This window comes from Phoca vitulina, unplaced genomic scaffold (assembly GCF_004348235.1).
Source record: "Phoca vitulina isolate PV1807 unplaced genomic scaffold, GSC_HSeal_1.0 scaffold50, whole genome shotgun sequence".
NCBI classification, from domain to species: Eukaryota; Metazoa; Chordata; class Mammalia; order Carnivora; family Phocidae; genus Phoca; species Phoca vitulina.
Genome location: NW_022589753.1, coordinates 3415602 through 3439452, shown reverse-complemented (window position 1 = coordinate 3439452; position 23851 = coordinate 3415602). Strand labels below are relative to the sequence as shown.

Below are 23851 nucleotides of genomic sequence, written 5' to 3'. Positions count from 1 at the left end.
GCTGCCAGTTCTCTGTGGAATTAAGTGCGGAACGAAAACCACACTGCCCACCACGGCTCAGAGGATCTGCTAGGTCCCCATGGTGTCAGGATTTGGCGGCATTTACGTCTGTGTAGTATCGTCTCTGGAGTTGAGTATTTAAGTTTCTGCCTGGTTATACTAATGATGCAAAATTTGTTCTCTCTCCCGTCCGTCCTTCTGGAACAGTTACCACTTTGCAGCTCAGTTTGGTTGAGGAAGTGTGATAAGCCTACACCAACATGGTGGGAAATTGCAACCCAGGTAAGAAATATAAACTTTTGGCTAGAATGATTCATTTATTTTTAATATGTTTGAAATAGGAAAATCAAGAAGTTATAGCTATATTAGTTAACTCACATAACAGGCTCTGCTAATACAAAATTGATTTAAATCACTATTTTTGTTAAATAGTGAGATAGATTGAGAAATACATTGTATAGTAAAGAAGAGAGAGATCTGATCTTTAGAAGTTTTCTTCTACACTAGGGGTCTTGCAAATGACAGCCCACCAACCAGGCCTGCCCTTTTTTTTTTTTTTTTAATGGCCTGCAAGCCAAGAATGGTTCTTACATGTTTATGCAAGTACCTACATATATTCTCAAATTTACCTGTTGGCCCACACAACCTAAAACACATATTTTATGGTCTTTTAGATAATTTGCCAACTCCTGCTCTAATTTTTCTTAAGTGTAAATAAATATATAAAATGTTAAAAATGCATTACACAGAACAAAGTCAAGCAATTACATTGTTTTTTTAATATGCTTAAAATTTTTTGACATCAGATCTGTCCCAAACGTCAATATTCATTATAAACTCATACTGACAGTAGTAGAGTTGCATAAAATGCACATTTTATGAGGTAAATAATAAAGGCCTTATTGATGTTAAAGGCAAGCATTTCATTAGTATGGCAACCACACTGCTCCAGCTTCCCTGTACTTTTAAAATTATTGCTGTCACAGCAGCATAAACCAAAATTATAGTATCTAAATTAAAATTCAAGATAGTGCAACATTTAGATCTCATTCAAAACATCTGTATTCCTGAAAAAATGTTGAATTATTTTCCTCTAGATATTATTTTAGAATGTTTCCATGGACTTTTTTTGACCTAATGTTTTTCATTTTTTTAATGAACTGTTTTTAGAGCATGGAGTGGGGGGGAGAGGGGCAGAGGGAGAGGGAGAGAATCTTACGCAGGCTCCAGGCTCAGTGTAGAGCCTGACGTGGGGCTCAATCTCACAACCATGAGATCCTGACCTGAGCCAAAATCAAGAGTCAGACGCTTAACCGACTGAGCCCTAATGTTTTTCAAAAAACCCAAAACTAAACATCACAAATATAACCATCAAAAATATTATATCTTCTTTGATAATAAAGTCTATGTACATTTCACACACCTACACAATTCTTCCAAGGGGCCAATAAAATGGAAATCCATAGAATTCTTTATGACTGTTGTTTTTTGAAATTCAAATGCTCGTTTTTACAAAACATGGATATACACGTCACGTCTTTCTAAAATCTTTTTTAAAAAATTTTTTATTTAAATTCAATTACCGTATAGTGTAGTATTAGTTTCAGAGGTAGAGATTAGTGATTCATCAGTTGCATGTGGCACCCAGTGCTGATCCCATCAGGTGCCCTCCTTAATGCCCATCACCTGGTTACCCCATCCCCACCCCCCTCCCCTCCAGCAACACTCACTTTGTTTCCTAGAGTTAAGTTCCTTTTAAGTACAAGGAAATGGTTCATTTCTTGCTTATCTCTGTATCTACAGCTGAGGACAGCATGTGACATATCACAGATGCTCAGGGGGCTGATTGACTAATACCTCATTATCCGTTTTAGTGGAAATGCAACAACTGCACAGCATTTGCGGATCTGAGAGTTTCAGGCATCTCCGCCCTCCCTGAATTCAGTAAATTCCTGCCTAGAAATGCTATATTCGTTCCCTCACTCATTCTCCCTGTTGCAAGCTTACTTTTCTAGGCACGTTTTTAGGCTCTGGAAATAGTGACCTAAATTACTACTCATAAGTGAATAAGACAGACAAGGTTCCTGTTCTCCTAGAATTTACAGCAGTGGGGTTTATGGAAGGGAGGAAGAAAGAAATTTCTGGAGTGATAGTGAGATTGATAGGACTGTGAGGGAGGACCGCTCTGAAGTACCGTTCACGTGAGTCCCCGAGGACAGCGCGTGCCCGTGGGAACAGAGGCACAAGGACAGAGCCCCCACGGCAGGAATAGGGTGGGAGCAAGCAGCAGTGCTGGAGTCTGCCGAACGAGAGGAGAGGAGCCGGAAGCGAGGGTGAGGAAAGAGGCAAAGTCCAGCTCACGTAGGGACTTTCAGGCCCTGATCGAAAGGTTGGGTTTTAAGCGCAAAGGACACCTCTGGAGAGGTTTTGTGGGTTTTCAGTAATTTTTTTAAAGTAAATTGAGGTGAGATGCGGAGAACAGGACGCTAACCGTGCTAAGAGCGCACTCCAGGAGCCGTCCGACCGCTGTCTCCGGCTGGTGCATCCTAACCAAAGGAGACTCCCTATCTTTGCAGTAGGCGCTGCTCATCTTCCCTCACCCCGAGCCCCTGGCAACCCCCAACCGGCTTTGTCTCTGGATTTACATAGAAATCCAGTCCCACAGTGTAACCGTTTGTGTTTATTTTTTCCCATAGCATGTTTTTGAGGTTCATCCCCATTGTAACATGAATCAGCACTTCTTCCTTTTTATGGCCGAGGAACAGCTCGCGTATCGACGCACACGCTGCGCTTACTCACTTAATGCCCGTTCAGGGCGTTTCCATGCTTGGCTGTCAGGACTCGTGCTGCTGTGGACGAATATTCCTGTACCGTATCTGTTGAATATCTGGTTTCAGTTCTGTGGGTGTTTTGCCAGAGGGTGGAATTGTGGAGTCACAGGATAATTCCACATTTAACTCTTGGAGGAGCCACCAAACTGGTTTTCACAGGGGCTGCAGTGTTTATTCCCCCTAGAAACCCGTGGGGTTCCGAGTCCTGCACCACCTTGCCAATACTTATTTTCAGTCCTTTGATTCCAGCCGTTCTGGTGGGTGTGATGCGGCATCTTGCTATGGTTGTGATTTGCAGTTTCTAAATGACTAATGATATTCCGTGCATGTTCATGTGCTTGTTAGCTATTTGTACATCTTCTCTGGAGAAATGATCATACAAATCCTTTGCCCCTGTTTTTATTGGGTCATTTGTCATTTTGTGGCTTAGCTGTAGGAATTCTTTATATGTTCTGAACACTAGATCCTAAGCAGATATGTGATTTGCAAGCATTTTCTCTCATTCTGTAGGTTGTCTTTTCACTTTTATGAAAGTACTCTTTGCACAAAGGTTTTCTTGTTTTTAAAGTCTAATTTACCTTTTGGGTTTTTTGTTTTGTTTTCCTGTTGCTGGTGCTTTTGGTGTCTTATCTAAGAATCCACTGCCAAATCCAAGGTCATGAAGATTTACTCCTATGCTTTTTTATCTTAAGTTTTATAGTTCTAGCTCTTTTAGGTTTTTGATCAATTTATTTTTTTATATATGGTGTAAAGTAAGGGCACAACCTTGTTTTGCATCGGGCTATCAAGTTACCCCAAACCATGTGCTGAAGACTATTCCTTTCCCCACCAAATGGTCTTGGCAGTCTTGATGAAGCTCAGTTGACCATAGATGAGCAGGTTTATTTCTGGACTGTCATTTCTATTCTGTTGGTCTAGATGTCTCTCCTTCTTGAGGCACTACGCAGTTTTGATTAACACAGCTTTGTAGTAAGTATGAAATTGGAAAGTGTGAGTACTCCAACTGTATTATTTTTTTGAGGTTGTTTTGCTATGTGAGGTCCCTTTCATTTCCGTTTGATTTTTAGGATCAGCTTTTTTATTTCTGTAAATAGGCTGTTGGGATTTTGACAGGGATTGCATTAAATCTGTAAATTACTTCCAAGTATTGCTATTCTAACAATATTAAGTCTTGTAATCAAGCACCATGAGAGGTCTTTCCACTTATTTAGGTGTTCTTTAGTTTCTACCAACGTTTCATAGTTTTCATGTGTAAATCTTTTACCTCCTCCATTAAATGTATTCCTTATAATATGCTGCTGGATTTAGCTTGCTTGTTATCTTGTTGAGGACTTTCACCTTACATTCATAAGGTATACTGGTCTGTAATTTTCTCGTGATGTCTTTATTTGACTTTGGGAGGAAGAGAATCCTGGCCTCGTAGAATGAGTTAAGAATGTTCCCTCTCTTATTTTCTGGTGTTAATTCTTATTTAAATAGTTGGTAGAATTCTTTGATTACTGACTCAATCTCTTTTTAAGATTTATTAAGGGAGAGGATACATGCGCATGAGCAGGGGGAAGGGCAGAAGGAGAGGGAGAGAGATAATCTCCAGCAAATCCCCAGCTGATCATGGAGCCCGACGTGGGGCTTACTCTCACAACCCTGAGATCATGACCTGAGCCGAAATCAAGAGTCAGATGCCAAACCGATTGAGCCACCCAGGCGCCCCTGATTCAGTCTCTTTAACATGTTACAAGACTATTTAGATTTTGTTTCTTCTTGACTAAGTTTTGGCAGTTTGTGTTTCTAGGAATTCATCCATTTCACATGAGGTATCTAATTTGTGGCATACAACTGTTTATAGTATTCTCATCCTATTTCTGCAAGGTCAGTAGTAATGTCCCCGATTTTCATTTCTGGTTTTAGAAATTTGTCTTCTGGGGGTGCCTGGGTGGCTCAGTTGGTTAAATGTCTGTCTTCGGCTCAGGTCATGATCTCGGGGTCCTGGGATCGATCGAGCCTGCGTTGGGCTCCCTGCTCAGTGGGATGTCTGCTTCTCCCTCTCCCTCCACTCATGCTCTCTCTCTCAAATAAAATCTTTAAAAAAGAAATCTTAGTCTTCTGTTTATCTCAGTCTGTTTAATAATGGTTTACCAACTTTTGGTTTTATTGATTTTTCTGTTGTTTTTCTATTCCACTTTGGTTTTTTTCCTTAAATCACTACTGTAATCTTTATTATTTCCTTCCTTCTAATGGCTTTGGGTATAGTTAGCTCTTTTTTCTAGTTTTTAAAGTTTAAGTTGGGTTATTGAGATCTTTCTTCATTTTTAATGTATATAAATTTACAGCTATAAACTTCCCTCTCAGCTCTATCACTAAGTTTCAGAATGTTTCATTTTCATTTGTCCCAAAGTATTTTCGAATTTCCCTGTGGCTCCTTCTTTGACGCACTGGTTAAGAGTTTGTGGTCACTGGAGAGTTTTACGTACCTGAGAGGCATGCTAGGATTTAGGACTTAGCAAGAATATCTTGGCTGCGAAGTGAATAAAGGGTTGTGGAAGGCAAGGACGAATGCTGGAAAGCCATTTAGGAGGTTGGTGCAATTGTCTGTGTGAGAAATACTGACAGTCCATAGTAGTGACAGTGTAAGTGACAGAAATTACACATACGGGGAACATATTTTGGCAGTAAAATCTGCAGGACTTGATCAACTAAGCGGCCAAGGGAAAGAGGGAAATCAGGAATCCTAGGTTTTGGCTTGCACAGTTGGGTGGATAAGAGAGATGGAGAGACAAGGTGTTTTTTTCCCTTTGGTGTTGAGAAAGAGTACTGAGGGGAGAGAAATCAAGAGTTGTTCTGAGACTTGAGATGCTTATTAGAACTGTCAAAAAAGCAATGTTGTGTGTGATGCTAATGTCCAAGATAAAGGTCAGAAGTTGTATGCATTTGCAAGCCATCAACACAAAGATGGCTATTACATGGGACCATATGAAGTTACCTAAGGAGAAAGTATAGATTGAAGAAAAGTGACAGACCAGGAATGAGCCCTGCATTAAGAGGGAAAACGGAAGCCAGTAAAGAGACAAGGAATAGAAAGTATGTGGTATTGATATGCGGTAATACTCTGGAAATGTGGTAAAATCAATTAAACAGGGCAGAGGTAGGATTGCTGAGTAGCCATGTGAAATATGTGGTCATAAATTTAAGCCCGATTATAAGTTTTCTCCAGTGATGTTCAGATTGTGGAATGAGGGGTGTCAATTAGCAGACTCAGTGAGAGGAGAGAGGGGGGAAAGAGTATTATTTTTGACTAGAGGATCTATAATGGATAAGGAAGGGAAGAGGGACAAGGAAGGTAACAGGCACAGCCGAACAGTGGTGGAGTGAACGGCCCGGGACTACTCCAGAAAGCAAGCTGCAGGGGGAGGTTGGGGTGAAAAGAACATTGGAAAGGGAGATTTAGCAGGACAACTACTGAGTAAGTAGGTGGCAGTGGAGACCTGGGCTGGGTCACACAGTGCAGTAGGGAAGGCATGTGACACATGATTTAGGAGACTTGTAAGTGTGGCCAAACAGGAGGGGTCCTCTCCCAGGGCAGCATGGACTTTCAACTCCTGAGTATTATTTACTGTTTGAGTAGAGAGAGCGGTCACTGTCTCTTGACATAGACTCCCTGCTGCCCTCCCAATAACTGAATTCCTCTGCTTGGCTACACTAAGAAAGCCACTTTTACCACTGTATTTAACTACTGGTAGTATTCCCACACTCGGCTACCCTTCTGCAGGCCAGCAATAGGGAGTGAGGCTGCTTACTATCCTGCTTCAGTTCAGATGTCTGATGGCAGAAGGATGTTTTGTTTGATCCAGTGTTCATAAAATAACTATAATACTTATTCAAGTCACAGAGCATTTATTTCAACTTTAATATATTATACAATTAAAACAAATGTATATTTTTATATTTTAGCAAGATACTATTATAATGACTATTAGGAGCTTAAAAAGTACTGGTCAAAACAGCCTGCTTAGGAGTGAAGACTTCTATCTAGAATTAAGATGTTCAGACAATAAAGTAACTGGAGCCATAACTGAATAAACATACTCTCCCACGATGTGCTCGAAATACCGACTTACACTCAGGGAACCATTTTAAATCCGAGCCTTCTCCCCTTTCTCAGCATGGCTAAATTTTTATTACATGTAGTATATTCTGAACTAGTAATACCTTCTATTTAGTCCAAACTGTATTCATTTAAAATATATTTTATGTGATAAACTTTATTAAACTAGTTTTATAAGTATAGTTAACTTGGTAAGATTTGTGCAATGTAAATACTACTACAAAACGAGCAAATTCCTATTACTGTTTGGTTTCCCAAAAATTTCTCTTTAAAAGAAGAGTAATATTCTACAGAAAGAAGTCTCTTGAGGTTGGAGTCATGTTAAAGTAGTTCTTTCTCATCCATAAGACGACATTTCTTTGGATTTGGAGGCTCCTACAAAAGCACTCTTTCCTGGGTGACATGTGTATTTTTCTCTTTGTAGGGCTACTCTGGTATTTCCTGTTATACACAAAAAGGAATAAGTGGATAAAACTTGTTGATAACAACTAGACATCACACACGAACATTTCTTTCATGAGCCATGAATAATGACATCAGTCCTCTGCGTACATTAAGAAGCTCCTCTTCTTGCTATAGCCGGAGGGGGGGAAGAAAATCACACTTTAAATTATCACTGTAAAACCACCAAACAGGAAAAAAAAAAAAGCTAGCTATTACTTGGGCTTCTTTTTAAAACAATCCCTTTCATAAGTTTTTTTTGTATCAGTTCTTATTCTATCCCCCCCCCCCCCCCCCCGATCTATTCCTAGCTAGCTACAGAGTTCAGGGATCATCACTGATATTCTAGATCAACTGAGAGATCCAGTCTTTGAAATACCAAATTGTTGAAATTTTTTTTTTTCTAGACTGAATTTCATTCACCAGTCTAGTTAGCTTGTTTGCTTCAAGCTAAGGTGGCTTAGCCACAAAGTCCTGATCTTCTACTATTCCAGCATAGTGAGATTCTATTAAAATTAAGTGCATTACAAGGAAATCATTCTTTAACTCATTTTAAAATCTGCAAACTGATACTCCTTTTTTCCTTAGGACGGACTCATTTTAATCACCTCTATTAATATTTTACTATAAATTTGCTCCCATTATTCTAATTTAAACAACTAAAACTATCTCTCAGTCCAAAAAGAAAGAAAAGCCCGTGACAGAATTGTCATTGACTGGTGGCCGGTCCACGTGAAACCCTGACCTGAGAGTGGACTTACCGTTTCCTTCAGGAGCCTGTCTTGCAGCATTTTCATGTTTTCTTTCATCGAACACATCTATAAATACATATTTCATCTTTGAAATTTACTGTAAAATTTTCACGGCAAAGAGGTATTGAGAGAGAGGATATATCATCGTGTAAAAGCTGGTACCTCAGATGTAAAAACAGCGTCTTCATAATCAGTGTTGTAGAAGACATTTTTGTCCAATGACGCTTTCAAAAGGTGAAGCCTAACAAAAGGAGTTACCTTTGTAGTTATCATTTTAAATTGCTATAATATAATGATTCGATTTTTAGATTAAAAATTAAAAATGTATAAAGAACGTCACACTAACCTCTGCTGTTCACTTTTTTGATAGGCACTGAACTTCTGAAATGTCTTCTCCCAGAAATCCTAAATTTTAAAATACAAAAATTAACTCTTGGAGAATTACTGTATTCCTAATTTAAATAAACAATGTGGCTATATGCTAAGCATATTCTAGATATTATACACTCTCTCTCAGGGTTTTCCCCTTATTATCAAAGGTATTTATCATAAGCTTCAGTCTACAAGTGTGTGTATATGAAACCTAAAACTATTTTCTAAAGAACAAAATTAACAGTTTTCCCGAGTGTAGCTCTTTAAAAAAGTTCTTAAAAGCACAAACCACAAACTCCTTCTCCAAATCTTTTAAAGTCTGTGAATCTTTTTCAAAATTCTCCAGCTCCTCTATGATGATGAATTGGAACTTATCAAGTTTTTTGATCCTATTAAAGAAACAAAATGAGGTTATTTTTGTAAACTATAGCATTCAGAAGATTTCAAAAGAGGTTTTTATTACAGACCTATACTCCTGAATCTGATGGTTCATTGTGTTCAGATGTTGTTGAGCTGTTTTCCAAGATTGCTTAGTAAAATAATCCATCATTTTTTGGCGGATCTGAAAAATACTAATTTTTAACTTGAAGACTCTTTACAAAATAATCTAACCCAGGCTATGTTAAGAACAAAGGCTTTATCATGCAAATGACTAAGAACTCAGAAAAGTAACAAATGAAAAACTTGGTGATTTAAACCCAAGTGTTAATTAGCTCGGTCAGGGCAGCATCTGGTTCCAACAAGAAGGTTTTGACTAAGGGTTTAATTGATCATTGTTTTTGTAAAGACACCACAGTCTACATTATTGACAAAAATGCTACTGATTATAATTCTCTTCGGGAACAGAGCCTAAAAGTCACACTCAGAATTACCATCTTCCATGAAAACATATTTGCTAGATCTAGCCAGATGCGGAACAGGATATATAAATCAGGGCTTCTCTGTGTAGGCTAGGTTGACCTTTGATAATTAAAATATACAAATTCTTAGTTTCAGAGTGAAGAAAAAGATAAGTAAGAGATGGGACTGATGATAAAAGATTTTTTCTGTACAAGTTAACAGCAAGCAAAGAGAACTAAACACAGGCATGTGAATTAAAAATTGTTCTAGAAAGTATTTTTGTAAGCATCACCTCACTGGAGCCTCAGCAGCTCAGGCTCCGCAGGTGTGCAGCCCTGGTGACAAAGAACAAGAGGGGCTCCATCCTTCATGCTCTGTGATGGTGCCCCCTCTAGAAGTCCTCTCCATGCCATAAAAAGATGAAGCATGAAAATTGTTCAGAAAAAAAGAACAATCATGCCAAGAGTCCAAATGGTAAACAGACTGAAAAGGGAAATAAGACAAAGAATCTAGCAAAAGAAAGAATATGGATAACGCACAAATTTTAGAAGAGAAACCTGGCTCCTAAGACAAATCATTCCACTTTTCACCAGTCCATGAGGACCAAGGGAGTTAACAAATGGGTATTTTGTTGCCAAAGGATCAACCCAGCTGATAGTCTAGGAGAAAGCTAGTATCTTAGCATATTATTGGGTATAAATCATAATTTAAAGAATGGTAACTCACACGAAACCTCCTTCTATAATCTGTGTTGAGGCTTTTGCACATCACCCCTAGCCCTGAGATCTCACTTTCCCAGCTCTCCCCACGGATAGAAAAGTCATTTGTTGATAATGGAGATACACTTCCGGACACTAAAAAACGAAGACAATCAGGTAAAGTTAAAATATGTATTACAAATTTAGTCTGAAGTTAAACTTCATGCAGTTTAGAAGTCTCATGAAGCTGAGAACAAAATCTTATTTTCACATTCTATGCATGATCTAAGAATTGACATAAAAGGTAGACCTATTTTTCAATTTAAAAATATTTTGATTTCTAAAAAATCTTGGCAATGGTAATATTGGGATGGAACATTTTTGGACTGATCATTTTCTAACTATTTCCATGTTAATAACCAAATATTTAATGACACACCAATCTCTCAGTAAATTTATATTCTAGTAAAGCTTATATGTGGTAATCAATAATAGAATCATAAAGGAGATTTATGGGTACAAACACACCCTTACTGCCATATTTTTCACATAAAATGAACTTTGTGATAAAGCATCATCCTTATTAGACTGATCCAGAATTCTCTTTACAGAAGGGATTTTTTTGTGGATCATTCAAGATCTAAGAAACCACGTTCCACAATAATTGCATTTTGACAAAGGCATTTGATCTACCTACCTTTGTAAGTGTGATGATCTCTATCTTCAGTTTTAGACCTTTTTTTGGGAAGCAAGTATGCTCTCCCTTCCTCCTCTTCTTCCAATTGTATTTCATCAGCATTACTTAGATTATCTTCGATGTACATTCGTTTGCGACTAAGATGCTGTGTAGGGCCTTAGGTACAGTTAAAAAACAACAGTGCTACAATCTTGATTAAAAATACCTAATAACTGTCTTGCTTTTATTTAAAAAAAAAGGCTTTCAGTTATTTGTTTTTAGGCAACTGTGCATTAAGTTCTATTTTCCATTTGACATTAATTAAACTGAATAAATTTTGTGACTTCAACTAGAATTCCTTTAGATGCACAGTAGTTCAGTAATACTGTTTTTAAAGCAGTGTAGGACTACAAACCTGACACATGAGGAGAGTCACAAGGCATGTCACACCATATTTGCTCTCTTTCTTCACTAGACAGGGATAGTGGAGATGCGGAATGACTTCCCTAAAACAGATATTAGAAATTGGAAACAAATTCTGTAAGCGCTCTTGGCTTCGCCTTTGACCATCTTTCTCAAGCCCTAAAGCAAGGGTATTGCAAATGGGGTCCATTCCTTTTTCAGATAGTTTTGTTTATATCCCTTCCTCTGCATCTCTAACACAACCACACATTAATGAAAATTCCTCTGTTCACTTCAATCCTAAATTACAGCAATAGTTTCCAGCTGGCTTTTTCAACTACTATTCTTCCTTAGTAGGATTTCGATTTCTTTGAGTCAGGGAATGGGAAGCCATACAAAACAGAAGTCTAAACTCCTCTTTCAACCTGCATTTCAGCCACACCTTTTCATCTAACCTGGTAAGTTTTCCTGTTTCAGTACGCAAGTTTCTCCATTCCAGTCAAATGAGTCATTTTCCTATTCCATGAAAATGCATGCCCACTCCAGTTGCCTTCCTTTACTTATTAGGTAGTAGATCCAGACCAAGCAGAGAAGGAACAGAAGCCTATCTACTGAGCTGGAGGTCGAGCCCTCCCCAAGCTATAACATTCTGCCTGACCGTTCTGTGTTTCACAGGTTATTACAGTAGTTTTGAGGACGCACCGATGGACTGTTACAGTGACACAAAGCTCACCCAAAGTTCTATATAGTGAAACCAGAAAGTCCCAGTTATAACTCTGTACGTCAGTGGTTCAGCAGCTGTGTCCTCACTATTTAAGACCTGACAACTTCTCATTTAAAAAATTTCAACTTTTTTCCATGATCAAACCATCCTGCATACTTTAAACATCAGATTTTCAGTAACAGTTAAAAATATTAAAATATAATTATTAAAGGCCAGTAATCTGATTCTTGTAAGAACAATCTTAGTTTAAGTTGGATGGTTATACTACCCTTTAAACCTCTATTGCTTTGTACAGGATTTTCATTGTTTGCAAGTTCAACTTCATCAACTTTTTTCTGAACTATAAATGCTTACATCTGAGTAGTTGTTGCAATTGTATCTTGTGTAAGTACCACAGAATTTGTTTTTTCCATTCACAACAGTATTATTAATTGGAGTAAGCCTGCGCTATGAGTGAACAAGACATATGCAAGCCCAAAGGAAATTAGAAAATTATTTAAAGCCAAAACACAACAATATGAAACCAAAACTACTTGTGTTTTGAGGGAATAATTCATTTGCTGCTAAAATTCAACACCCATTCCCAATTAAAGGGGGAAAAAATCCTTAACTAAAACATTAATTTGATAAAAGTAACCACCAAAAACTACGGAATAAGCACGCCTACTGGTACGGTATCTAGTTAACACTGTCCCTGAGGTCATCATCACCTTAACAATAAAAAACAAGTATAAGGACTGGAATGGAAAATGCAAAAATTATCATGAGTAATTGTCTATATTCAAAATCCAAGAGACCCTAGGCAGGAAATTATGATAGAATTAGTCTATGTAATTGGGGATATAAAAATCAATAGTGTTTCTATTCAAAAGCAAAAAATTAACCCAGAAAATTTAGTTTTTTTTAATACAGAAAAAGGGAAATACATAAAACACAGGAATTAATCTATTTTCTTTGTGGAAGATTTGGCATAATTTTGTTGGAAATAGCACCAAAATGTAGAGAGAAAAATATGTGGACGAGAAAGCTCAGTATCAATATTGGAAAATGGCAATTCCCTTAGACAAACTGCATAATTTACATGAATGATTAGAGGGCCAAGAATGAGAGAGGTGTGGTGTGGTGAAGCCCCTGTAAGGCTCTACTGATGATGTGGCCTCAGTACAGAGAGAGCCCGCCTCACAGCTGTCCCCCTCATTGCCGGGGCTGTGCCCAGATGAGCTTTGCAAACGGTGGAGACAGCAGGGTACCTCATGCATGATGCTGCACTAATTCACTACCCATGTGCAAAGAGAAATCCTAGAAAAATTGAAAACCTAAAAGTTAAAAGGCATCAAAACTAGTATTTTTACCAGAAAGGAATATGACAGTAGCTGAGGGATTTGTTGAACACAAAGACTGGTAAATTTTATGGTATCATTTTTTTTGTCATATGGAAGTTTTTTTATTTAAGTGAAAAGATAACATACTGGAAAAAGAATGTTTTCATTGTATGTAACCAATACAGAATTAATATCTAGAATATTTTAAGAACTCCTACAAATTTATAAGAAAAATCAGACGATGCAATTAAAAAAATTAGAAAAAAAAATAGGCAATTCAGAAACCAGCCAAAAAACATGAAATACTGATGCTGTTAATCAGTAAAATGCAGATTAAAGTTCCTCACTGGGGTGCCTGGGTGGCTCAGATGGTTAAGCGTCTGCCTTCGGCTCGGGTCATGATCCCGGGGTCCTGGGATCGAGCCCCGCGTCGGGCTCCCTGCTCAGTGGGGAGTCTGCTTCTCCCTTTCCCTCTGCCTCTCTCTGCTCATGTTCTCTCTCTCTCTCTCTTTCTCTCTCTCTCTCTGTGTCAAATGAATAAATAAAATCTTTAAAAAACAAAGTTCCTCACTATAATTACAGATTGGCAAAAAGAGAACCATCTGGTAACAGCCGGTTAAAACTAGAGAAATGGGCACTATCACATAGCAGTGTTGGAGTGTAAGCTGATAGAACTATTTATATAGCAAATTTCTAATATCTAAGAGTCAACAGTAAATGGGAAACAAATGGCCAATAAGTATGTGACAATTAAAATTCCAACTAGCACCGAGTAACATAAAAGAAAGTGGGCAGCGGATTACCTAGGTTTTGAGATTTGCAAGATGGAATACTGAGGGGAGAAAGGTTTCAGGGAAACCAAGGATAGTAGAGCAATATTGACAAAGGATGGTGGGATGATGATCTAGCAGGAAACTGGTGTTCAAACTGTGGTCTGTAGAAACTGAGTCTTGCCAAGGTGCCATGGGGGTTATTGGGGAGGGAGGCCAAGTAGGCTAGGGTGCAGACCTCCTGCTTTAAATAGTGTAGCTCTATTTTTATCTGTTTGGCACATTGGTGCTTTCATGAGAGATTTTGTTAGAAAAATATGCTCTGTGAAGACTACTTTTCCATGGCCCCACTATGCAGATGAGAAAACTAAGGTGCAGGGGGACTCATTAACTTGTAAAATGTTACACAGTCAGCAAAGAGTGGAGCCAGGATTTAAATGCGAATCTGTCTGACTCAAAACTCTTTCTACTATACCCAGTTATAGTAAACTATAATATCTTGGCAGTCAGTTGTATAACTTTATTACTGCTTTAAAATTCTCTAATTTAAGCCATTTATACAACCCAAGTCAAAAAAAAGGGAGTGGAGGTGGGGTGGGGTTTGTAAACTGGTACCAAAGTATCCACAACTTAAAACTATTCCTTGTAGGCATGACAGTTTTAGCTATCCTCCGTCACTTTGACTGTAATTGATTCCTATCTTTAATGTCTTTTTACAACCCTTGTGAACATACCTACATATTAAGAAAAAATGGTACATATAACAATATACAAAAGAGGAAGAATAAAGAATTTTTCATGTATCATTCAATTTGCTAATATTCATTCATGAACTATGTGATTTGGATGTACAGACAAGTGAGTGCCACTGTGGGAGTGATCATTCCTATCCCAATACTCCTAGTAGCACTCAGTACGTCCCACACCACACATCCTTCCTCCCGTACAGCTACTCATTAGTCTAGAAGTTTCACAGAGGCTATTCTACTTATCAATAGGTTATTCTTTTCCCGCAGACCAAACCAAGAACTCTATGTTAGGTGGATAAGCAATGTATATTTGATTAAGATTAGAGGCAAATGATTTACCCCCTTCAGATATATCTGATAAAGGAAAAAAATAATGTATATTCTTACCAACAAGAAGGATCGTGGAATTGGTGAGCAACTTTCTCTTGCACATAAATTTTTATCACTGTTTTTAGGCGACTTTTTTGGACCTCCAACTCTGTATTTACTGCTTAAGGATTCAGGTGATGAAGTTTTTGGAGAAGGTGATAGGGATTTTGTTACACGGTCATAATCCTGAGTAAAATCCCTTTCTCTCATTTTCTCTATACCTGTAATGCCTCACAAAACACAAAAAACAGATGGCAGGTATCATCACTGGTGTCTGTTTCAGAAATAGTACAATTAAATTCTAAGAATATAATGATTAATCTAATCCTCAAATCTTATCTATATTTAAAAAGGTAAATGTTTAATAAATCAAGACCAAATATGTAAGACTCTGAAAAATATAGTTCAATTTAAAATGTAATCATAAGAACTATGGTATGAGCTGCTCTGTGATGATCAACCTAAGTATTATCTTGAGTATTTTGACATCATAGCCAATACAGTCAAATAGTAAAGTCACAGAATTTTCTGGTTGGAGATGGCTTGGGAAATCATCTTATCTAAATCCTTCATATATAGCTGAGGAAATTCATAGCCAAAATAAGTCTTTGTATAAATGAATTCTCAGACAGTTTTCAGGTCGGATAAGGGCATGTACATCTGTCTTCTAGTATGTGGTTATCTGACCTGTCAGTGGTCCTGAGCGCTATGAAAATATTCTAGAAAAGAACAATATAGCTACTTTGGAGGAAGTATATGTTAACTTATTTAAATCCTGAATTTTAACTGAAAAGATGGATACTTGGAAATGCTTTAAAATATCCTTAAAAGGAAGTGAAGAAGATAAAAAGTACAAACTTACAGTTTCTATGCTGGAAAAGTGTGTGATATGTATATGTTTGTGTGTGTGTGTGTGTGTATACACCAGAGCTCCAAAGAATATAAATTTTTGTCAGTTATTTTTAAATAAAAGTAAACCTCAAATCATGAAGATAATCTGCTATGGGTCCACAGAATGACCATGATATTCCTTGGAGACTTTTGTCAATGAAATGTGAAAAAAAAAAAAAAAAAGTAGAAATCCCCATCATTATTTTCATGTTATTAAATATATTTGGGGATTAAAAACCTAAAAGTTTATTCAGCTTTCACATTATAATTTGTAAATATACGTTAAATATTTTATAATATAAAATATAAAGCATTTGATCTTTAACTTCCTATCATGAAAGACGAGTGTCACAGGGACACTGTCCTGATGTCTATTTCGCAAAGACCAAGTTACCAGCATTAACTAGTTCAAAAAATGAAGTTTTGACTACCTATAATTTTGAAGGGCACATTTAAGATTAATCGTCAACTGTATTTTCACACAGAGTCATAACAGAAATTTATTGAATAATTAAAAGAAAAAATGATACTGACATCTCATTACTTCTATAGATGATGGGCTCCCAGATAAGGATATAGGAGATAAGCCAAGGCTATTATCCCTTATAGCATCTTGTAGGAGAGCTGAATTTTTCCATCCTTTTGATATATCCTTTTGTGTTTCAGCAGAGAAGGTGTTCTGTTGTTTCTTTGGAAGCTTCATGGTTTTGCTTCTGGAATGGATATTCTCCTCCTAAATGTATTGATAACTTTCAAATCATACTTGAATGCAAATAATTTATACTTAGACACATAAATTGTGCTGAAATGCTAAATATCTTCTATTACTATTTACAGGCATAACAGGGGCCTCAACATGAGTAGTGAAGGGCTTTCTAATATATTAGAAGACATGACAAATTCACAGGAAAATATAATACATGGACTATAATAGCTTAAGAAATACAAACAAAATGCTGTAAGGAGAAAATTATATTCAGTTTGGGGAAACCAGAAAGAGTTCTTGGATTTCATGGTACCTGACATGCTTGGGAGTTGTAAAGGCAGATGGTGAAGGAAGACCTCCTAAGGCCAGGGGACCCTGATAGAGCACAGGGGGTGGAGAGTCACGGGTCTCATTGGGTATATGTGTTGCCAAAGCGAGCACGTCACAGGTCCCCATTTGGGAGTCACAGGTTACTCCATCTGTTTCAGCTCTGGGTATATACCAGGGAACTGGGGAAATGAGCTTGCAGAGGTATTCTGATGCACTGAATATTTCACTATATGGAGATTTTCAGGGTTTTTTGAAGAGGGATAAGAGGAGAGGGGGCTTGGGAAGACTTAGCCAGCTATATGTATAGTAAATGAAAGTAAGAAGTGATAGCAAATGTGGAGATAAGCTATAAAGTCCTTAAAAGCTTCTAAGTAAAGGGCAGCAAGGTTATAAACAGGGGAGGTGGAAGTTCAATGCTGGGAAATCAGAACAATGTACCTTTATCTCTCTGAGCCTCAATTCCTCATTTGTAAAATGAGATGTCGATAGAGTACTAGTCACCTATGGTACTTAAGAGATTTTAAGAAGTTAAAGTACTTAGCATAGCACCTGGCACACTGTAAACACTGGGTTGTTGTTGTTTTGTTTTTTACTTTGTTAAAAAAGCTTTAAAGCACAGATGGCTATTGATACATCTGTAACATTACAAGACAGAAACCAGGGATGGACACAGGTGGGCAGTGAATGGGAAGGACCTCAGGTCCATTCAAGAGAAAGATTCACAGCTTCCCAACAGTCTGTACTTTTCTAAAGTAAAATTTTGGAAAAATCAAGCATTTTTCTAATTCAAAGATATTATCTTCAAGTTATCATTTTCCTAGAGTCAAACATCTGTTTTGGAACATTAATGCCAACTTATCACAAATATTGCCTAAAGATCAATTTTCAGTCTATAAAATTTCTCATATAGAAGGTTAAATCTTAAAATGTGACAAATTTGACATTTCTGCAAAAATATATTCTATATTTAGTATTTTCACAGGCTTTTCAGAAATTTTTAATCTGAATTGTATCTATTTACCTTTACTAGCAATTTCTCTTTAAACGAATGTGAAAATTCTTGTTCACTCTCTGATTCTGAATTTGAAAGATCTTTATAATTTTTTTTGGTTTTTGCCGCTCTTCGTGGAAGTCTGGTTCTCCCATCTGGAACTGTCTCCTCTACCTTTTTGGTGATGTTTTTGTTGGGTGTCTTTAGGAGAAAAATTTCTGAATTATTAGATCAATATTTGAGATATAAGAAATACAAGCTATTTTTTATAAAATTGGCACTGTGACAAGAAATACATAAAATATTTGTAGGAATAAAAAAGATTCTTGATTAACATTTTTAAAAGACGGGATTTTATCTTTCTGCCCAAATATCTTCTCTATACCTTTTTTTTATCCCTGTCATTAAAGCTGTGAGAGGCCTGGTATATATTACCTAACTTACATAAAAAAGAGGAGAGGAAAAAAGAGAAGCAGAGATATGAAAAGTTCCTAAAACCACAGAATAAAATAGACCTAAAACAGGCCAACATGATCCAAAAAGGCAGAAGGTAGGAGGATGCATGCAAAGGTTAGAACAATTATGGAAAAACAAGTAACAATAAGGATAAAATTATGAGATGAAATATGAATTTTTTTACATGACAGAAGAAAAATAATTTTAAAGTGATGTTTGAACACAAACTTCTTGGCTTTACCACTTTAGATCTTGGTTGTCCCCTTTCTAAAGATGATCCTGCAATTCAAGAAAATAAGTTTTTCAAATAGATAAGAACTGGCATTAAAATTTATTAGAATATTTTTGCATAGAAGTTAAAATCATAACAAGAATATATCTTTAAACTCATTCAAAAATTTAAATTACAAGATGATCTGAGGCTAAATTGACATTGGTAACTTTATAATGTTTGGTAGGATATGAATTACCAGTTTCCTTTCTCCTCCTTTACATCCTAAAACTTTTTAAACATGCAAGAGAATACATAAGTTAGAAAGTGAACACCTATATACATCTACCATTCAATTTAAGAGCTGGATTATGAATAATTATGTATCTATTTATGTGTATTCTCTATGATGCTCAATATCCCCTCTGCCAAGAGGGAATATTTTCATTATCCTGAATTATTTCTCATTCACTTGGTCTTAAAGAAAGTTTTACTTCACAGATATATATCCCTAAACAATATAATGAACTTTATAAGACAGTATCATCTCATAGGTAATATTCTATGATTTGCTTTATTTTTCACCATTGTTTCTAAGATTCATCCATATTGCTGAGAATCGCTTTTGTTTCTATTCCCTTTTTTGCCTTTCAAGCACAATCAACTTTCTAAATATTCTCTGAAGCCTAAGAAATGGGATTATCCAAGCCAAGGAAGCAATGAAGTTCTGGGAGAAAGATCTTCCAATCCTGGCAATAAGCCAGCCCCCTACATATTGACTTGTAGTCATTCAGCTATTTAAACAATTCACTCAGAAGTTCAATTTTAGAAGTATTTACTGATGACAGTATTCTACTCTCTGTTACAAATGACTGTAAACTCCCTGAGAGCATGTGAATCTTATGTTTCCCCTTGGCTTAGAACACACTGCTTCAAAGTCCAGACATGTGACCAGATGCAGTACATCTTTCAGCATCTTCCCACAAGTCTGATCTGTGTTCCAAGTACCCCAATACTGCACTCCCTGCACTAGCACGTGATGCTCTTTCAGACTTGTCTCTTTTATAGATGATAATACTGCTGCTTCTCTTCCTCATATATAGGATAGGCTTCATCTGTTTTCAAGATTCAGCCTCATTTATGAACACATGCCAAACTTCATTTCCATATTTCTATTTTTACTTCTATTTAAGCCATCACTGGTCCCCCCGACACAAGCACAAATGTTATGACTGGTTATTTTTATCCTGACATAAAAAACCTGATTCCCTTAAAATATGTATCAATTTAAAAGTTGATTCCCTTAAAATACATATCAATTTAAAAGTTCAGAGTTATGTTGTCTTCTTTTAAAAATGAAATATATGAAATCTTTGTGTTTTAGCAAACAATCCATTTTCCTGGATTAGGAAAATGCATTAGGTCTAGCTAAAAACCCATACCGCAACTCTTATCCAACTACTTCAAGAGAGTCACTAGACAAAGCAGAAGCCATATGCTGGGAAGATAATCTGTGGAAGATTTAGGCAAAAATATTTCTGCAAGAAAATTGTTTTCCTTACAATATATCTTTATATGAATTCTATGTGAATTCCTAAAAAGTATATGGTTGGGTATGACAGGAAATGGGATGTGCAAGATTTGATTTTTGCTTAGAGTGTTGGTTTCATGAATACTTAATAATACATCATTCACAATAATTGCTAAATAACTGAATCACAGCCATGAGTAGACAAACGATGAGAGTATGCATGAACCGAAAATATGACAATCATATTTTGTGTCTCTAAGACCCCAGTAAAAAAAATAATTTATATATAACCATATTACTAAAAATAATAAAACAAAAAACAAAACCACTGTGGTGGTGTGGTGTATTTGCTCTTCTTTTCTATTCACAAGGCTATGTAGTTATAAATACTAACTACATATACAAATATACTTATCAACCAACAAAACATTTCATATAGTTGAAATGGTAAAATCATTTGCAACATTTCTCTAAAAAGTGATTTCTTACTTGATTTCCCACTTTTAGGTTTCTTCACATTTTTATTTCTGCTATAGTCTACTAGCTGTGGTTTTGATTTTGGTTCCTTTAGCCAGCTAACATCAGTCTTGCTGTCATCATATCTGTATTCTGTGTCAGTATCACTAAAGAGATTTTTCTTTTCAGGATTTGTTACAATCTATAAAAAAAAAAAATCCTTGTAATAGATGAAGAAATGTGTCTCATTATATACTATGCAAGGTAAGTTAAGCCAAAACAAAAACAACCCCAAGGAGCAGAAAAACTAACTTCTTAATTTTTTGGCATACTAATTTACCTGGCATTAAGGAAAACATACCTAGAAAGTCACTCAGAAATCCAGATCAGAGATTGAGATTCATAATTTGTTGTTGTTAAAACCACTTATGACCACAGAGACATAAGCCGATGTCATCAAAGAAGGTAACTAAAGCTATCATATCTTTTATTATTAGATGATTACAAATAGCTCAGAGACCATGCCAAAGTCATAGCAGGCATGTGGATAATCTCACAGAGGGGGAAAAATCCAAATAATTGTTTTCTAGATCTGTGATCATCTTTGGCATTGGAAAATTATTTTTAAAATAATTAGGATATAACTTACTCTTTTATCTTTTGTTTTGAGAGAAGTTTCAAGTTCATCATGATTCCTTAAACCTATCCTTAAACAAAAATATGCATTAATTTTAATTAACTTTATTATTTGCTCTCTTAAGGTAACATATACCGGACAGTTAGACTGGAGTTTTCAGCCTTGTTCTTTTACTAATTCACTATATAATTCTGGCCAAGTTGCTTATGCTCTCTGACCTCAGTTAATTGTAAAAATAACAAAGTCAGACGAAAGGACCAAGTCCTTTCAGCTTTATCATCTAAGAGACACAACTAATATTAAAAGTACATAGAATCCACATATTAATTTTAGAAGCAAAGGCTGAAATATTAGAAATATAATGGGGGTAATCAGGCCAGTAGCATTTTTATTCATTCTTCTCATATGTTAAAAATTCTCAGACAAACTGGGAGGAAATATTGAAGAAAAAGAACAATTGAGAAGTTTATTTTAATTTGATACATCTAATTATAATAAAAGCACCTACAATTTTACTGAATTATCCAAACAGGCTTCTGTAGCTGTAGCTTGAAATTCCTGGATCTATATTGTGAATAGACATTAAAATTTTCTTAGTGTTGAAATAAGGCAAACAAAAATTAAAAAAATAAACATATAAAATCTGGTTTCTATTACTTCCTATCATAAGATGCATCTAATAAAATTAATTTTACTAAAATATTTTTATATTTAAGAAGAAAGCTAATACTATAAAATATACTAAAAACATAATAAATAGTAATTATTTTAAAATTTCTTAAGAAGGAAAGTGATTTTCTTAATGTAGTAGTGTGAGTCCCCCGATAGCCCAATTACCCATTTTTCTCTACTTTAGTCCAAAGGATTTGAAAGGAAACCAAATATACCTAAGTTGGTGCCAAATAAATTCTAAAATATTTTAAAGCATATCTATAAGAGAATGGAAACCAAAAAACACACTGTAATAACGATACAGTGAATACAAAATAAATACTAAATACAAAATACTGATTTCTAGCTTACTCCAAGTTTTATAATAGGCTCATCAGCTCCATTCAAATTAAAATTGTAAACATCATTCCTGTAAAAATGAAGAGAAATATTAACTCCATTATATAATAAATTTTCTTCAAATATGAATTAAACTAAGATCTATGGAAAATTACTTACAATGGGCATTCAGAAGTAACATTAACAAAAGTAGTCTTCAGTTGTCTATAACTTTTTTTCTGAACCTTTTCCTAAATACAAAAGAAGTTTATATAACATTCAAACTTGTACATTAGTATACTTGGCAAACAAACAACATATGCAATTATAGTTTCATATATTTTCTACTTGTTTCTACTCATGTTTTACATCTGTAACGATTTCCTTTTTTTTTTTTTTAAAGATTTTATTTATTTATTTGACACAGAGAGAGAGATAGCAAGAGAGAAAGAGAGAAAGAGCACAAGCAGGGGGAGCGGCAGGCAGAGGGGGAAGCAGGCTCCCCACGAGCAGGGAGCCTGATGCAGGACTCGATCCCAGGACTCTGGAATCATGACCTGAGCCGAAGGCAGCGGTTTAACCAACTGAGCCACCCAGGCGCCCCTGTAACGATTTCCTTAATGTAAACTGAATAAAAGTATTAAACATCCACACCTATAAAAATTTTGAAGACTTTAAGTACTAAGAGCATAACTGAAAGTACTGTAAATCAAATATAAAATGTAAATATAAAATATAAAATTAAATATAAAATGTAAATATAAAATTAAATGTAAAATATAAATTAAATATAAAATATAAAATCTAAGAGCATAATTGAAAGTACTGTAAATTACATCTTTATTTGCACTGACACTCCTGTACATAGGTAAATGCTATCCTACAAGCTGAACCTTAGTGATTTTAGAATCACACAACAAGCACGTTTCTTTTCTTCCCAGACTCATTTGCTTTAAAGTCGTAAATAGAAAAACTTTGGGAGAGACTAAGGTTTATGTAAAATCACTATTAATATCACTAAATGATTGATTACTGAACAGAAATACTCTGAAGTCTAGTAAGTTGGAAATATTAAAACTATTCATTTTAGTTATTCATATTAAATTTTATTATGTATTTTGGCTGTTTTATATATAATTATTTGTATTATTTCAAAGTTTATCCCTTAATATATTATTCCTCTGATCACTTATCTCCGTTATCTTTTCCAATAGGATTTTTACCAGCATTTACATACACCTGTTCAATTCATCTCTTGTGTGTTAGCATGTGTTAGGTATTACAGAAGACACCAAAAATAAGCCAAAATATTAAAAAGGATACCAAAGGGAGCAAAAGTGTTATACAGGATACAAAGATGATTCTAAGCAGAAACATGCTAATAGAAGACACAGGAAAGATAAAAAGAACTGCAACAGTGAGTAAAATATCAAAAAATGGTACAAAGAAATCGGGTGTGTAGATTCAGAATTCTTGCCCATTTGGATTTTGAGTCAGGACACCTTGGAAGTTTTTAAAAAGAAGGCAGACTCTGAAGCAAGACTTGCAAGGAGGAATCAAGTTTTGATGACCAGAAAAGAGTGTGAGAGCATGCTGACTCAGTT

The 23851-nt window shown here is 35.8% G+C and overlaps 1 protein-coding gene across 1 annotated transcript in view; it reads right to left on the bottom strand.

Annotated features, from left to right (window-relative positions):
* Positions 1–5165: 5165 nt before the first annotated feature.
* SYCP2 (synaptonemal complex protein 2) overlaps positions 5166–23851 on the bottom strand; it is an 81088-nt gene continuing 62402 nt past the window's right edge. Inside the window, 21 exon segments of the mRNA XM_032387645.1 lie at positions 5166–7506; positions 8136–8192; positions 8289–8367; positions 8473–8531; positions 8788–8887; positions 8966–9060; positions 10065–10192; positions 10734–10889; positions 11128–11218; positions 11943–11944; positions 12116–12171; positions 12173–12285; positions 15067–15269; positions 16474–16672; positions 17997–18167; positions 18664–18701; positions 20654–20822; positions 21270–21327; positions 21766–21821; positions 22281–22338; positions 22428–22498. Coding sequence (XP_032243536.1) covers positions 7429–7506; positions 8136–8192; positions 8289–8367; positions 8473–8531; positions 8788–8887; positions 8966–9060; positions 10065–10192; positions 10734–10889; positions 11128–11218; positions 11943–11944; positions 12116–12171; positions 12173–12285; positions 15067–15269; positions 16474–16672; positions 17997–18167; positions 18664–18701; positions 20654–20822; positions 21270–21327; positions 21766–21821; positions 22281–22338; positions 22428–22498 — 2037 coding nt within the window. The 3' untranslated portion in view covers positions 5166–7428.